This window comes from Streptopelia decaocto, assembly GCF_964273445.1.
Source record: "Streptopelia decaocto genome assembly, chromosome: 2".
Classification (NCBI taxonomy): Eukaryota; Metazoa; Chordata; class Aves; order Columbiformes; family Columbidae; genus Streptopelia; species Streptopelia decaocto.
The window spans coordinates 14,639,748-14,657,033 of record NC_138655.1 but is presented as its reverse complement, the minus strand read 5'-3'; the positions used below and the strand labels follow the sequence as shown (position 1 = coordinate 14,657,033).

Genomic DNA, 17,286 nt, shown 5'->3' with positions numbered 1-17,286 from the left:
CTATACTTTGGCCCTATTGGAATGAATTAAACAGTGGTGGTTGAAAGATAATTGCTTGCATTCACTATTTGGCTACAGAGGGGCTAGAGTTGCTCCAAACTAACATATTAAGAACTTCATATGACTTTTTTTTTTTTGTTAAATGTGTAAATCAACAACAGCTGAAGCAGTATATCCTACATAATTTCACATGAAATATGTTTGTACTCTGTGTTGTCTTCTGATGAATGTGGAACATCTGAGTTTATATGAGGCCAGTAACAACAGTACTCTTGGGAAACACGTTACTGGGGCAAAGGAGGAAGAAAAAGGATTGCATAAGCTGTTTAGGAAAAGCACAATAAACATAGAGAGAAGAATTTGTTTAAACATATAGTGGCTAAGGAAAGTTCCAGTGGACTGGAAACTCTAATGTTTTGCTTGCAGGCTGAAGACAGTACACAGCACATCTTTTCATGTAAAATATCTGTATTCCACCTCAGAAAACAATAGACCTGTGGAAAAAGGCACAGAAGGGTGTTGGCCACTTGATCAATGATCTCGTTCATATCTTCAGTGGCCACAAACCTTTTGCAGTTTCAGCAGTTCATATATGCACAACCAACTTACCTGTAGACTGAAACCTTGTGTAGTTCAGCATTCAGAAAACTTATAGTAAGTTCCGTTCAAATTAAGACGTAATTGGCACTGTTTGTATTGTGCTTTGATAGCCAGGACGAGTGATGGACTAAACCTTGGCATGGTCTTTAGCATACCTCCAGGTGTCTGGGTAGCTACAACAAGAAGTGCCGGCGATCCCTCTGCCCAACCGTGGGTGTTGTTGACACCATCTGAAGAGCAACCATACCCAGGCTCCTAAAGATCCTGCCTTCCTTCAGGACAGGTGATGTCAAGGCTCATCTTGAGTGAAAGAGTTGGATTTAGGATTAACACACAGCATTGGGCCATTTACACAGGTGAATATATGTGTCTGTGTAAAGGCACAGTGCAGGCCTCAGCCTCTCACCACCTCCTGTTGCCCATCTAAAGCCTGACCCTAGCAACGTGTGTTTGAGCTTCAAGTTCAAGCCTGACCCAGAGTTCAGAGCATGTTGTAAACGTAACCATGTTGTTGTAATCTAAGTCTAACAGCATCCAACTGCGGCTGATATCGTACATAAAGCCAATGCTGTTACTTGGCAAATAAGGGTCAGGGTGCTTGTTCTGAGTTATTAAAGCAGTAAGAAGTCACGCTTTGAATTTATTGTCAGTGCACATAAATACCTGCTCACCAAGCTTTCTGCATGTATGGAGAGAGAATTTTGCCTAGAATGAGAAACGGCAAACACATGTCCCAGCAATGGGAGCAAGCTGTTCAGCAGAGCAACAGAACTTCTCTGGACTCCTTGTTGATATATTTATTATTTTATAGGAAAGTGTCCATTTAATCTTAAGAGCAGAGGAAGAACACTTCTGTAATGTTTATCTTTTCAAAGCTCTTCTACTTGTGAGCATTTAACAAGGCTTAATCAAACAAGACAAGCTCCTTGATAGTGTCCTGACAGCAGGAACTATTCATAAAATGGTTATGCAGCAGCTGAGTATCTGTTCATATCATATATCAGATGTAGAAGAATGCTGAGCTCATCGAAAGAAACCATCCCCAGGCTAGATTTTTGCAAAAGAAAAATAAGTTAAATAGAACTCATCTTTAGCTAGGATTTTTATTAATAAATTTTCCTTAATGAGAAAGGCCTTCATTAGCCTTCCAGAATTTAAGCAGTGAGTAACTTCATGCCATTGAGTAATCCCCTTAAATTCATATGCTATAATTCTTCAAGTTATTTGTTTGTGTGGCCTAGATAAAGACAGAGATTTAAAGCAGATAGGACAGTTCTTTGTCATTAAAACATTTGTGTCAGAGAGCAACCCTTTGTGTGTTTAAAAAATTAATGTTATGTTGCAGAATTGTTGAGTAAAATCATTGTTACCATTTGGCTTAGATGTGTTTGGAACTCATTCAGTGTGGTGTGGGGTAATCAATAACTTTCTGAGACATTTTTCATTTTTTCACTGTAGATGGTGATTCATTTGTTTTTCATTTGATGCTCGCAGTGAAACCTTATTGGATGTTACGTGTTTCTCTTTAAGAAAAACATACGTAGATGAGCCAGATGTTAATTAAGATTGTACTGATTTGTGTTGTCCAGCTGCCTGTGAAGGTCATACTGTCTTATATTTTATACTTAAAGCAATGTTTTTCTTAAGCAAACATGGCAACTTAAGGGAACTGAAAAAGGTTGTACTATGAGTCTGTTTAGGCTTCTATCCTATTTTGAGTTATTTAGTTTAGAAATTACATACTCAATATTATTTCAGTATTTTTTTAAATCATGTGCCACTATATAAAATCAGACAAATTCCAGGCTTAAAAAGATGAGGGTCACAAAGGTCGTAGCATTTCCCTCAGAGACTGGAGGAAAACATGCCATGAGTTTGGTGTTGACTGTATGATAATGACAGGCCAGTTAAATACCTATAATATCTTTCCAATCAACTGTATAAAGGCTGTTCTATGCTTGCACAGCAAAAATGCAAAACAAGTAATACCCTGTTGCAAAAGCAAGGAAGCACGCTCACAAATTGGGACGTCTCTTGGCATACTTACAGCTCCTGTGTCTTGGCAAACACATGAAGAATGTCTGTATATCTGCGTGCCCACTTTTACTAAAAGCCTTAATATAAACAGCAAATGTCTTAATATAGGCACTACTTGAACTTCGATTTTTTGCAGCTGACATAAAACAGGAGTTCAGAAAGTCTGTGAGTCCTAGTAAAGTGCATTCAAAGGCTGGTCTCTGATATTCCTCCTGTCTGTTGTATTCCCAACGTTGGTCATAGAAATCAGTGTCATGTATTAATAATTATAAAACACAGGACTGGAAGTCTTCTGCAGAATACTATAACACATGATCCTTTGGTATATTAATTACAGTTCTCTAAAAGTTAGGCAAGTTCTTGTCTTGAGTAACAATTAGAAAATTTTGCTCCAAACCTTTGTCTAATTTTTACTTTAGGATCACTCAGCATGATTTAAATAGCTTTTCTTGCACTGTGCTTTTAACTCATCTGGAAGATTACAGACACCAATTCCATTCCTCTCACCTTTTGTTTAGATAAGGCCAGAGTCCCAAGCCAGTATCTTTTTCTTTCTGCTCATAAGACTGACTCATCATTTCTCATACCGGTGTAGTGCTGCTTCATTTCGTCTCTTTGAGATTATCATTCTTGAATGAGGAAGGCATGAACAATATTTAAATGATGTTTTGTAGTATCACGTACAGTGACATGAACAACTGCATTTCCGGTCATTTCTGGAAACATCTCAGTGCAAGCTGAGATTGCCTTTGGTTTTTGTGTAGTCTCAGCCTTTTGACAGCCTGTAGCCAGTGTGAGTTTAGCTACTGCATATTCAGCTATTTCTTACTCTCTGTTGCTTTCAGACTCCAAGTTCACAGTATTGAGCAAAGCATTTTATTGTTAGTGCACAGCCTTGCATTTTATAGTCTTACCTGTTCCTCCGTTTGCTGTTTCTGCACTGTGAAGGTCAACCACTTGCAATTTAATCACCTCTGGGTGATCCAGTGAAATGGATCATTACTTTCAGTGTTTAGAAATTTGCATGAGTTCCAATTTGACTGTATAGTTTAGTGGTCAGTTACTGCATTTCAATAGTCTTCTGGAAGACAGTGGAAAGACTCCCTTAAATCATGTCTTCTGTTAGAGGGATATCCTGTATATTGGGGTATTGCCAGCAATAGGAGGTAAAAAAAAAAAGCATGAATCCATGCCAAAATATGTTGAGTTGTTTGTTTGTTTGTTTGTTTAATTTAAAGAAATTCAATACAGAGTGCTTTTTCTAGTCAGTAGTTTTTCACTTACTGCTTTCACAGCTTCCTTCAAAATGAACATAAAGCTCAGTAATTCAGTTATACTAAACCAGAAAAAAGGAAGCTATTTATTTATAATAACAAGAGAGAAACAAAGTGCAATGGTTTTAATACAACATACTGTATACTGAAAGAGCATTGCATGTATATTCATTTTAAGATGAACCTACTTATTTGTTGGAAGTGAGTAAAAGTCTTGAATCATAGCCTCAATATAAAATTCTGTTTGTTAACAGCAGTACATAACACTAAGTATTTTATTACTAATTTTATTACCTGCCAGGTACTCGCTATTACTGCTTAATGATTCTCATGATTACACAGCACAGTAATTGGTTGAGGGTTTTGTGCAGAGATGGAAAACAGTTGCTAAAAGCAATTGAGAGATTACTGAAATATGTCATATTATTAACGATAAAGGCAGCTTTTTTTTTTCCCCTTGCCTTCAGCAGGGTTGCCAAGGACCACTGAAAGCAGTACAAACATTTGATGTCCCTCTGAGGAGCATAAAATATTGGGGAGGAGAAATCCTGCCGGTCTGTGGTGCTGAGGCTGAGAGCAGCCATCCCTGGAAGGACTTTGAGATCAGGGGTTACCCAAAGCCATAAAATGTCTCAGCAAAACTATTTATCACTCATTGACAGGGTGGAAGGAATATCACAACTGCACTTGAGATAATGCACTTGGCTGATTTCAGTTCTCCTGTGGATTTCTTGGGTTACTTCTGGCAGATAATGACACTTTTTACTGTTGGTAGTACCATGGTGCTTTCTGGGTGTTACAGATCTGCTCTTCCCCAGATGTGCTGGGAGGTGGGTGGGTGGAAAGACCTCCTGGTTTCTCACAAGGTCTGAAACCTGCTGCATGCAGTGCAAGAGCATGGCAAGCTCATACTCAGCTTTTGCTTCTGGATAAGTGTGAGCAAGATGTCAGCCTTGGTGCATAAGGGTCCTCAACCTGTAGCTTTTTGTGTCTGTCCTACATCTCCAAGAGAGTGGTCACCAGCAGGGCTTTCTGGCACCCACAGCCCCTTGTGTCCTTGCTGCAGCCCCTTTTCTTGACTCCAGTGCTGCAGACCTGGAGCCCAGCATCATATTCCCCGATTCCCAGTCTGTCTCTCCGGGTTGCTGGATGGCAGTGCCAGCAGGAATAGCTGCAGAAGAAGGACTTGGGCTGTTTGACCCGTGTGTGCCCCCTTTAGCCCATTTAGCATTTCAGAGGAACATTCACCTCTCTCAGCCATGGGACTGAGATAACACTTCGGTGTTCCCTGACACAAATTTCATTGGTTTTCACTGGCTTCCCATGAGACCTTCACTGCTCCTTCTTCAGTTTTCTGGCTGTAAAATACTTCCTTTATTGTGAATTATTTTCAGCGTAGTTCCACAAGAGTTCATGGGCTTTTGGCTACGTGTTGATCCAGTCAAAGGTTGTCTATAACAACAGTTGTCCTATGGTTTCTGGTCTGCACTTCGAAATTTCAGCAGTTTATGGTAGAAATCTTCAGTTTAGATTTGAGAAGACAACCCAAAGAAAATTAGAGCCCACAGTACTTTATTGATTTGGTAAGCCTAAGCATAGCCTTGCAATGGAGACAGAGAAAAATAATGTGAACAGAACCTAGTTGATGGACAGGAACAAAGACGGCTTGTTCTTCTGGGAAGAGTACATGGGTTCTTTTGGAGATCCACACAGTGGTTCACAGAATCACAGAATGGTTGGGGTTGGAAGGGACCTCTGGAGACCATCCAGTCCAACACACCTGCTAAAGCAGGTTCACACAGGCCTTGAGCTGCCTGCATTCATCCCGTGTGTGCATCCCAGCCCATCCATACATGAGTGAGAAGCGCAATTATATGTGACTTACTTGAAGAGAACTGTGAGTGCCTGAGCTCAGACAGTTTCAGCCCAGAAAGCAAGCAGCCGGAGCTAGACAGGCAGACTTCCACTTTCCTTATGACTAGGGGTAGGTGAAATAATAATTTCCCTGCATTTTGTTTCTTTGTCTCTGTAAAACGCGACTACGCTTTCCAGCGGGACAGAAGCTCTCAAGGTTCAAGTGTGCAGGCCGTTAGAAATACTATTCATGTTCATAGACATTTTGATTGAAAGTGAGATGGCTTGTCAGGCAGGGAGATTAACCACTTCACAGCTTCCTGTGGACATGGGGAGAAAGTGGTGTTACATCTGTAACCTTGCTGAGTTTTCCTGCTTTCTAAAGAAGAGAGGTGAACAAATATTGTTCTGATTTGGTGATACTGTTAGAACATCCTCACACATGGGTATATCACAGACCAAAGAGAAAAGTGGAGGCGAGTCAACAGTCCGCCAAACATGTTCCTTTCCCTTACAGAGTCAAACCCTAGAAAAATGCCAACGTAGCAGTCCAAAACGTGATATAAAAGTTACCTGCAGATCCTATTATATTCACTGTTTTAACAAATCAACAACGTTATGCTGCGTTGTTTTAAATGAAGACCAGATGCAGGCTCAGATTATCCACCTTTGAGGGTTAAAAATCCAAACTCTGGTTTTGCAAGTGGTCTCTAGTTTTATGACAGATCAATACAAACACACAGATCTAATTTACTCTGCAGTCTGGAGTACTCACAAGGGAGGCTGTGGTCTGAATTTCTGGCTTGAATTTGTGGGCTGAAAGAGTGTCTCCAAGATAAGTCACTTTGATTTCATGCTAGACCCTGAGCCATGCCAGTGTCTGTTCCCCAGAGCTTGCTTTGACCCCTGCCAGTGTTAGTAAGATGTTCCGAGTGTTGGGGATGTCTCAGTGATCTTATTACTTTCTGAATTTATGAAGAAGGACTTCATAAAAGAGGCAGTCCCAATGTTTTATTTAAAGCCACAGGGGCACTGATGAACTGTCACTTTATTGGAAGCTTTAGCTTTCCTCTACAGTGCACCAAAAGGTGGTTTATCTGAAGTCTCTCTGTCTGGCTCTGTGTTCTGGCATCTCCTCACATTGACTACATGGCTACAGGCAAAAAAGTGGAGATAAACACATGGAAGAGAACAGATTTCAGGAGCTGCTTTGAAGACACCCTCTCTAACCCTATTTCAGATGGTAGAATTCCTTCTCTGCCACAGCTACCAACACAGAAATATGTTCATCCTATTTCCAGTACGACCCCGTGTTTTAAAGGGTATTTTAGCTCCTGTGGATATCAAGTAACAGAACTAAGTGATTGCAGAGCTGAAGAATAAATAGAAAGAGGAACAGGCAGCAGCAAACCGCTGACACTTCAGCTCAGTCTTGGCAAGCCCAGCTGGAAACGCTTGTCCCAGCAATACACATGGCATTTGCAGAGCACCCTCACCATCGCCTCTGTGTGAAAAGTTTATATCATCACTAACCTATTTTATATTTTTGCTGACAGTGCAAAGGCAAAAGTTTAGTGTAAAGGACATTTCATGTAGTTCTGTCTTTTCCGCTGTGTGTGTATATATATATATATTTACACAAATGCTGCCATATGCTCACTTATTTTGTAATGCATTTCATCCACAGCTGACCTGTGAGTTTTAACTTTTAGTGGGAATTATGCTTGTAAGTCACCGAGACACTTTGCAAAATGCCATCTTTTAGTAGGATGCCTGTCTACTGTGCTATCACAGGTCATACGCTTATGTTCTGTCCATATATTTTTGTCACAACAGAAGTCGTGACTTACTTTACTTGGGAACAAATAAATCCTTCTCTGGCAGGAGTTCCAAATATATGAAACTTGTGAACGAATTTGAAGATGACAGAAACCACCTGCAGTGCTTTCCCTTCTGCATATCACTTAATTTTCAAGGGACCTAATATGATTTTTTTCAGAGTTTACCTTAAGGTGATAAAACTGTAGTGGTTCAATAGGCAGTGACTGACAGTGCTCAAGCTGGGACAGTCACTGAAACTGAAGGTATACGATAAAGTGAGATGTAACCTGGTAGTAACCATGAGCATGCTGGAACTCATCAGTGGTGGTTGAGCACTCTGGGGCAGGACATGCTTTGTTCTATGGCTAATTACAACATCAGTGTATATTGCTCAGTAACTAGTAAATTCTGCTAAGAATCTCAATTTTGTATGGTTTCTTCACTGATGTTTTGTTCTTCCATTAAAAAGAAGATATTCGGTAATGATGCATTCTGTGATACTGAAGTTATCTATATTTATATATAGATATATGTCATATGTAATATATCTCATGATACATGATATATACAAGTATATCACACAAATATCTGTCATTTGTGTACATATGATTTATTTCTATACATAGAAATCTATCTGTCTGTATCTATCTATATATCTGTGTATCTATATATATACCAAAATATGATCAGAGGGCTGGGACACCTCTCCTATGAGGACAGGCTGAGAGAGTTGGGGTTGTTCAGCCTGGAGAAGAGAAGGCTCTGGGGAGACCTTATTGTGGCCTTTCCGTACTTAAAAGAGGCCTATAAGGAAGATGGGGAGAGACTTTTTAGTAGGGCCTGTTGCGATAGGACAAGGGGTAATGATTTTAAACTAAAGGAGGGAAGATTCAGACTAGATATAAGGAAGAAATTTTGACGATGAGGGTGGTGAAACACTGGCCCAGGTTGCCCAGAGATGGTGGTAGATGCCCCATCCCTGGAGACATTCAAGGCCAGGCTGGATGGGGCTCTGAGCAACCTGATCTGGTTGAAGATGTCCCTGCTCATTGCAGGGGGTTGGACTGGATGAACTTTGAAGGTCCCTTCCAATCTAAACAACTCAATGATTTTATGATTCTAAGATAAATGCATATGTCTGTATGTGTATGATTGCTTCAGGAAAGTTAAAAGAGGTGAATGAGGGAGCACAATATGAGTCTTCATACCATGTTGTCTATCAAGCGTCAGGAACCAATGTGTCCCCTGCACATTTTTGCTGAACCTTGCTTGGATAAACATTGAGGCTATCTCTATAGGATCTCTATAGCTCTATCTCTACTAGATGAATTATTCAGAAAATTACCAAGAAGAGCAGGAGGCTTTTTGTCTTTTCATGCATGGAAATCAGAACCGAGTGATGCTCTGCAAGGTCTATGTTAGCCAAGCACAAACGACTAGACTTAATAGAGGGAAATAGCTGGGTGAGATATTTGGACTGTGGTCCAGCTAGTGACCTCATTACTGTCTTCAGCCAGCAGGCTGGCCTTCTTTGGGGTTTGAAAGGAAAGCTGGACCTCTGTTCGTTCAGAAAAAGATGCAAGAAACTTCAAAATGCGTAATTGCCCAGGTGGAAAACAAAATGCAAGTTTCATGTAGCTGCGAGAGCGATTTCTTCCCAAGTTAGCGCCTCATTCGTCATTTCTAGGCACAAATTTTGATTTTTCCATTATCATGACTTTCCTGACAGTTGGCAGAGAAAAGGCCTAATGGCTTCTCGACAAATAACATTGTTCTTGATTAACTCTGAATACATTTAATGCAAAGCAGGAGCGGCGTGTTCCAGGTTAGCCCGTTCACGCAGGAAGGCACTTCTATTTGGAGCAAGAGTTGTGAATCAGGAGCAACTCCTGTTTAGACAAGCCTGAAGAAAATTGTTCTGGCATGCATGTTTGCAAACACAGACTGTCTTTATTTGTTGTGTGAATAAGAGCAATGCCTATCGATTTGTGAATGTTAAAGGGTTGCGGGTACCTGTTACAGTTTACAGGCAATTGCTCAAACACTGCAGTTCTCACGTCGTTTTCTACAGGTAGGGGAGACTGTGGCCCCAAGTGCGAAATCTGGCAGGTAATCTTGAATAATATATGTAATTACATACAGATTATATACTGGTGTACACAGGATTGTTTTCTGGTGTTAAGCTGGAGCGAGTCCAGAGAAGAGCAACACGACTAGTGAAGGGACTTGAACATAAGACCTATGGGGAGAGGCTGAGGGAGCTGGGCTTGTTTAGTCTGGAGAAGAGGAGGCTTAGAGGTGACCTCATCACTCTCTAGAACTACCTGAAGGGAAGTTATAGCCAGGTGGGGATTGGTCTCTTCTCCCAGGCAGTCAGCAATAGGACAAGGGGGCATGGGCTTCAACTCTGCCAGGGAAAATTTAGGCTGGATATTAGAAATAAATTCTTTACAGAGAGAGTGGTCAGGCATTGGAATGGCTGCCCAGGGAGGTGGTGGACTCGCCATCCCTGGAGGTTTTTAAACTGAGATTGGACATGGCACTTAGTGCCATGATCTAATAAATGGACTAGAGTTGGACCAAGGGTTGGACTCGATGATCTCTGAGGTCTTTTCCAACCCAGTCGATTCTGTGATTATGTGAAAGAGGGACAACTTTTCAAAGGCTTGTTTATTCAAGGTGTCCCCCATCACCCCTTGTTCTTTGCCCTCCCTCTTCTCCCCCTTCTCCCCTCAAACTGGTCAGGGTTTGTCAGTGAGATAATTCTGCTAAGCAGCTCTTGAGAAAAACTTATAGCGAGAGAAATGTGACTGGTGTCAAGTTGGATCTTTTCCAGTCATCGTGCAGACTAGCTGATGAAAAGTGATTCATGTCATTTAAAGGGAAAACTTCTTTTGGTGAGAAGCCTGTTTCCCAGTGCCAAGGGATAAAGAACTTACCATTTGAGCATTGGTTCCAGTGTATACACCACTGCGTTTTTTCCTTTTTATCCCATTTGATTTGGCTCCTGAAAATATTTCTGAACACAGACACATTTTGAGAATTACTGCCTAAACTTTTGATTTTTATACTGCAATATATGCTCCATAACTTTACGTGAGGCTTTTATATTTGTGGTTTACACTAGGTACAATTTCTATTTATTGAGCTACTTCTCCTCCATACAGTTTGATTTTCAGCAGGTTTGTAGAGGGGAGGGAGCCCTGACAGAGAGAACAGCATACACAACCAGAGAGAAAATCTGAATTCCCTTTCTGTTCTTTGTTCCAAACAAATTAGCTTGTACATAATTTGGTATGGATACAGTTGCTATAGACTGCAGAAGTTCCCACTTCTATTTGGAAATTGTGGGTAAATACGGTTTTTGAGGTTTCTTGAGTCTTGCTCTGGTCATGCTCTGTTTGACTTAATGATTTTGTAACCTCTTAGCAAATCTAGATCCACTTCAGCAAGTGTGTGGAGATAAATAAGATAATGAGATTTCGATGAGTTTTATGAATATAGGCAAAAAGGTACATAGTGAGACCCTGTAAGTGCTCTGAGTGAGGAAAAATGTTTTGGGGGAACTCATGTCTTTTGACATGACAGAGAACTTGAAATATTTGTAAGCCCATCAACTGCAGGAAAGCCTTCAGTCAGAATTTAAGACATAAATACTCAGTTCTAGGGCTCTTGGCTACTGGCTTGTTCTGTGGGATACCAGACCACTCCTGGCACACTCCTAAACGGTGTTTGGATGAAGAATTTTGTAGGATGGGGTGTTCCTCTTGCGTCGTATGAACTCTGACTATTTAGACTTACACTGGTGACTGAAAGGTGGGTTGAGCGTCTGCATTTGTATTATACAGTCTTTTCCTATTTTTGTTCTTGCAGATTATTGTGTGACATAAGACTGGATGAACATTAACAGAACCTGGAGTATATTTTAAATGTAAAGCTCAGTCAGACATACTGATAATTGTATGTTCTATAATTAAAACCGTGTAGGCTTTTCTTTCCAAGTATGGCAACAGCTGTTAGAGCACATCTGGAAAATACGCTTTAAGCAAAGGTATTTTAGCTCAGAGAATTTCACAATGCGTGGGGTATTTATTCGCACTTCTTTCCAGAATACTAATCTGATTTATCTGTATTTTTAATATGAAAGTCTTCTTTTTTTTATGATGTTTGAAAAGCTGGTTTTGAATTCATATCACAGATTGGCCATTCCAATGTAGCTCAAGGCTAAGTGCTGCAGAACAGAAACATTGCTACTATTTTTAGGTAGTAGCCTACGTAAGCCTTGTCTCATGCCCCAATAATATTTTCTTCACTGATTTCAGCCAATATTTTCCCTTTTTTCGATTCTAAAGAGAAATAATTGTTTCATACTAGAATAACGTTGAGAGGAAAATTGATCTTATGGCTGAAATCCTGCTCTGTGCTTCTTGAGGCTCATGTTAACACCCTTCTGCTTTATCTCTCTTTCTGGAAAATAGAGATAGTTGTACTCCCTACAGTTATTATAGCATTACTCCATGAGAGTGTTTACTAGGTAGGATCTCGGGCACTTCGAAATGAACAGCAATATTTCTGTTTGTGATAGGAGGCCAAGCACTGTGGTTTCTAAGCTGTCTTCAAAACTGTTGTATAGACTTGACACTACAAAAACAGAATTATTAAAATTGTTAATTAAAATTGAAACAAGAAAGCAGAAAACTTAAAAAACTTTTAAAAACCTCTATCCATTAAATTATTGATAATGTTACTGATTTTGTTTATTTGGAAAAAAAAGACTAAAAATAAAAAAGCAGAACCCCAGAACCTTTACTAACAAGGTAATACACTAATCAGGATCTTGCATTCTGACCCAAGCATCTTGAAAGCAGATAACCAACTTGCTTTCAAGGTGATGGGGGAGATTTTGCAGATACAGGGCATTTACCAACAGTTCCCTGAGTGAAAACTCAGTTTCCCTTTGTTTAGAGAGTGAGGCAACTTTTTTAATGCTAGATGACGTTGTGTTGGAACAGCTTTGTACCTGAATTTTAAGTCATAAATGCTATGCTTGTGCAGCTGGAGGGAGAATGCAGTTCGCCAACCAAGGAAGAAACTACAGATAAAAAACTGAATGAGATTAAAAAAAAATCTGTGGCACTGATACTGCAAAATAAAAAAAGTAACATGGAATGTGTTAGTGGCAATGTGAGAAAATTAATTCCAGATTATTGTCAGTTTAATTGACCTACAGGAAATACTTTAATGGGCTTAGGATGCTGTGCTGTTCATTTTCTAGTATTTCCAGCTGGGCAGAAAACAAGTTTTTCCAAGTATGGGGTTTAAAGTTGTAACAAAGGCTCCTGCCTGGTGGTCAAACACCAGTGCTGGCTGTGGGACTGAGCCTGTTCCTCTTCCATCCAGCCCCTGCAAAGCCCATCGTGTGAACGGGGCTTGGGGGCATCTGCTCCACTCTTGTCCCAGCCTTGCTAGTTACAGAGGCTCTTTGCAAATGATATTCACAAATTGATTTGACCCCCAGGCTCCGACTGCATGAAGAAAAGGTCATCAAAGATCGGCGGCACCACCTCAAGACGTACCCCAACTGCTTCGTTGCCAAAGAGCTCATCGACTGGCTGATTGACCATAAAGAGGCCTCCGACCGAGAGACTGCAATTAAACTGGTGCAGAAATTGTTGGATCACAGCATTATCCATCATGGTAAGTGCAATATTAGCTGCTAAAAAGTTGGAAACTAAATTCTTTTTACTGCTGTGAAAAAAAGGAAAATCCCACTCCTGCTCTTCAGTGAAGTACAGGACAGGTAGGATCTTTTCCCTGCCAGAAAGGGAGCATCTCCCTTGAACTGTGCTGCTCCACAAGGTCCCTTGTGTCCTGAGGGACACAGAGAGGCTGAAGAGGTGTGGAGTGACATTCCCCATGTCAGTACGGGGGGAAATTACTGGGGGCTCCGCTGCTGCTTCCCTGCACAGCCCCAGCTGGATCCTGTCCCCTCTCTCTCCACTGCCTTCACCTCCCTGCTCCCCAGAGCACAGTTTTCCAGCTGAAAAACCCATCTGAAAAATCAGCCGTCAAAAAAAGAGCCTTTTTCTCACGTGGATTAGTTCTCTGGCCCTGTCCCTCACACCAGCTGCACAAACATTTGTGCTGGTACAGCTGCAAGAAGGTTAGTGGTACAACTGTGCCCTGATTAGTTTTCTCCTGAACTTGTTGTCTATTTGAGACCTGCTCCATTCAGGTTCTTGAATAACAGTTTACGCTGATGAAAAGGAGACTTCCAGTTCAGTGGTAGCATTTAGTTGCCTTTTGGTGCACAAAAAGGCTAGGAAGCACACAGACTGAGAAGATCCAAGCATTTGGTTTCAAGTGTATAGTATTACCAATTTCAAAAAGGCAAAATGTACCATTTGTTTCTTTTTTAAGAGAAAACTGAGTGACTGTGAACAGACAAATGTCGACTTTATACAGGGGTCACTGTACGTGCAGCAATACTGCTGCTATCTGAAATACATTAACAACATCTTAATTAAAGGAAGAAATGCACATATTGAATGACTACCACTTCTACAGCTTCTACTCAGCTATTAAATTAAAATTCTTGGTTGTTATGGAAACTGGGACTCACGGTAGATAGTTAAAGAATAAAGTAATTATAGGGTGTTCAAATCTGACTACTTAATCGTCTATTGAGAAATGTCAGTGAAGAGTTGCGTGGATGCCTGAGTGACTTAATTTAATTGAGCAATGGATGTTTTATTGCTGGATGCTTGTTTAAAGCTTTAACAACTTTCAAATGTTTTCTACCTCATGATCCAATTGCACATTATACATTCCGTACAAATTTTATATATGTGTGTGTATATATTAGACATAGAGCAGGTGTTTCTTTAAAAAAATCATATATCTCCCTCCAATTTAATAAGTTCCTTTGCACAGTGAACTAGGGCAAATTCAGAGAGGTTCGGTCAGGTTCTGTAGGATGCTCAGAGCATCCTTCCAACTCTCACATCCAGTCAAAGGGGTACCAGTCCTTCTTCCGTGGTGCAGAAGGTGCCCCCATGTATGTGGGCTGACAGCTCTGGCAGGAGCAGCTTGGTTGGGAGATCTTTCCCATTAATTTCTGGCCTTGCTGGAGCTCTGTTCTGCAGTTACAGGAGCCCATCATCAGCTGCTCTATTATAGACCTTATTTAGCATTTTGTATTCTGCTCCTGTTGTACTTACTGTTTGCTAACTGGCATGGCAGAGCAACTGGGACAATTTTAAGAGGGCGGATGGCTTTGAATGTGACTGTTTCTGCAGGTTTCTTACAGCATTATTCAGCTTTAAGAACTTTAAGAACTTTGCCAATCCTTAAGTGATTGACTTGTCTACATTGGTGGCTTTTTAAACAAACAAGCTAACAGACTGTTTCCATCAAAAGGTTTTCCAACTATATAGCAGAAGGATGCTTTTTTGCTCTTTATGTTTGCACTAACTCTCACAAAACTGATGAACACCTATCCTCCTCACCTAGAAATCTGGTTACCTATTTGAAAGTTTTCTCCAGCCTTTCCTCACTTGTTAGAACTGAATAAAACTGTATGCTCAGAAATACAGGGGACTGGGCTCCATACGTGCCTGCTTTGAAATTCAGCAGTTATATCTGCTAAATGGATCCTGAACTCCTTATCATCTATATAAGGTGTTTTTTTTTAATTTTGCATTTCAGTCTGTGATGAACATAAAGAATTCAAGGATGCCAAACTGTTCTACCGCTTCAGAAAAGATGATGGGACGTTTCCACTGGACAATGAGGTGAAGGTGTTCATGAGAGGACAAAGACTGTATGAAAAGTAGGTTGCATTCAGTATCCATAATGTGTTGGTAATAGTACCACAGGAAGCAAATGATACTTGTTAATCTATTTTCGAATAGACAGAGGCTTTCAAATCATGCAGGAATGGGTCTGGGTAATCCCATGACTTTAGCTGGTAACACTTCTCTCTCTTTCCCATTTCCCTTTCCCTTTTCTACCATGTTCACTTGAAGCACTTTATTTAATATGAAACAGCATTTTCTGGTGTTCTAGGTTGTAAATACATCCTATATGAGAAACCAAGGTAAATTTAAACCCTCACACTCTATTGTGTAAAAATAATTACTAAAGGGTAATTAGTCGTGTAGAGTTGTAATCACAAGACCTAAAACATTAGTACATCAAAATGCACTGAACAAGGGGATGCATATCTGTTAAGATTCCATGTCTACGGATTCACCAGAAGGTAAGATTTTAGATAATAGGTGAAATTAATTTTCAGTGTTCCAGTCTACAAAGCTTCTACATCAGAAAGGTTATATTAAAAGTAGTTTCAAAAAAACCCAACTAAGAATATCTAATTAAGATCTCAAACAGATTATTATACTGAGATACTGAATATCCCACTGGATGACTTCCATCAAATAACTAGGCAGCTTAACTGTACTTCCCAATCTATAATTAACAACATTTTATTCTGGATGTAGAGATTGTGACATGGTACTTTCAAGCAGAGTGAACAAAATGCATGTTGGCGTATGCTGCAAACTAATGCAAAAGTGATGATGTGTTATTTACCAAAAAGCTTGAAGCATCGCTGCAGCCTGAATCCTGCCCACTCTCCTGCTCTGTTAGAGCCGCATGCAGCAGCCGGGAGAGATGCTGAGTCCTCTGGCTGGAGTAATCTTGTTTATCTCTTAGAATAAAGCGCTCCTTCTCCTGCACTCACACCATTTTCTGTAAAGCAGCTTCAGCCACCAAACACCCTACACTGATAGTGTAAGTTCATAACGTGTTTTCATGCTCGTGTGTGGTATGTAAAATTCCAACCTGTGCAAAGACCTAGAGATCAGTAGAAAGATCTTTGGATCTTGGTGTTTTATCCTGAAACTGTATAACAGGTGTCGGAATGATAAATACTGTTTTCAAGGTCAGAAGGCTCTGAAGGGCAATTTGGTGAAAGAGCAATTAAACTGAAATATAAAAGAAAAATTGTACATGCCACTCCTTTTGTTGCACCCATCATATAAAATCCCTGTTTCTCTGCGTGGAGAAACCAAATTTCTAGTGTCCAATTTGGCCAACACTGTACTAGCAGAAAAAGGTTCATAACAATAAAAATTGTTCTCATCTTGGCAAAGGACTTAATGCCAAAAGCAGCACCTACATCTAAATATAACTGCATCGTCATGAGGTGGTTGCTTCTAGGCAACGTACCTAAAGGGTTCAAAAACTTTTAAAATCAGCCCTGAGTGCTAAATATAGTAGAGATTAAAAATACATGGCATTTCAAAACCAGTCTGTGACAGTCAAAGTTCTCCATGGATCATTGGAAATACTTTATATTCATTGGAGATAAGAACGCATACCTGGGCTGTCTGGGCTTCACCTTGTTTGTTGTAGCAAATCCTTCCTGCAGAGCTCTTGGATTTCATTAGGTCCCTCATCCATGCTTATTAGCAACACCTGGGCAGTTTCATTGGATGCATTTTCAACTCAAAATTGAATGCCGAAAACTCAGACTACTACAGAAAGAGTTCTGCATGAAATATGTCTGTGTGCGATGTATCTGTTTTATGAGCTTGCTTATAGCATTGAGAAAGGAAATATTAGTTCAGTGCAATTAAAATTTTTATTAAATGGCAAAAACTGGAGAAAAGTATTCATTCACAGACGTGAAGTCACC

General features: G+C 40.2%; 1 protein-coding gene across 1 annotated transcript in view; it reads left to right on the top strand.

Annotated features, from left to right (window-relative positions):
* The window catches only part of DEPTOR (DEP domain containing MTOR interacting protein), a 75,868-nt gene that overhangs the window by 15,418 nt on the left and 43,164 nt on the right, over positions 1 to 17,286 (top strand). The window contains exons 3-4 of the mRNA XM_082046577.1: positions 13,105 to 13,283; positions 15,294 to 15,417. Of these exons, the coding sequence (XP_081902703.1) occupies positions 13,105 to 13,283; positions 15,294 to 15,417 (303 nt within the window). The remainder of the gene's footprint in view (positions 1 to 13,104; positions 13,284 to 15,293; positions 15,418 to 17,286) is intronic.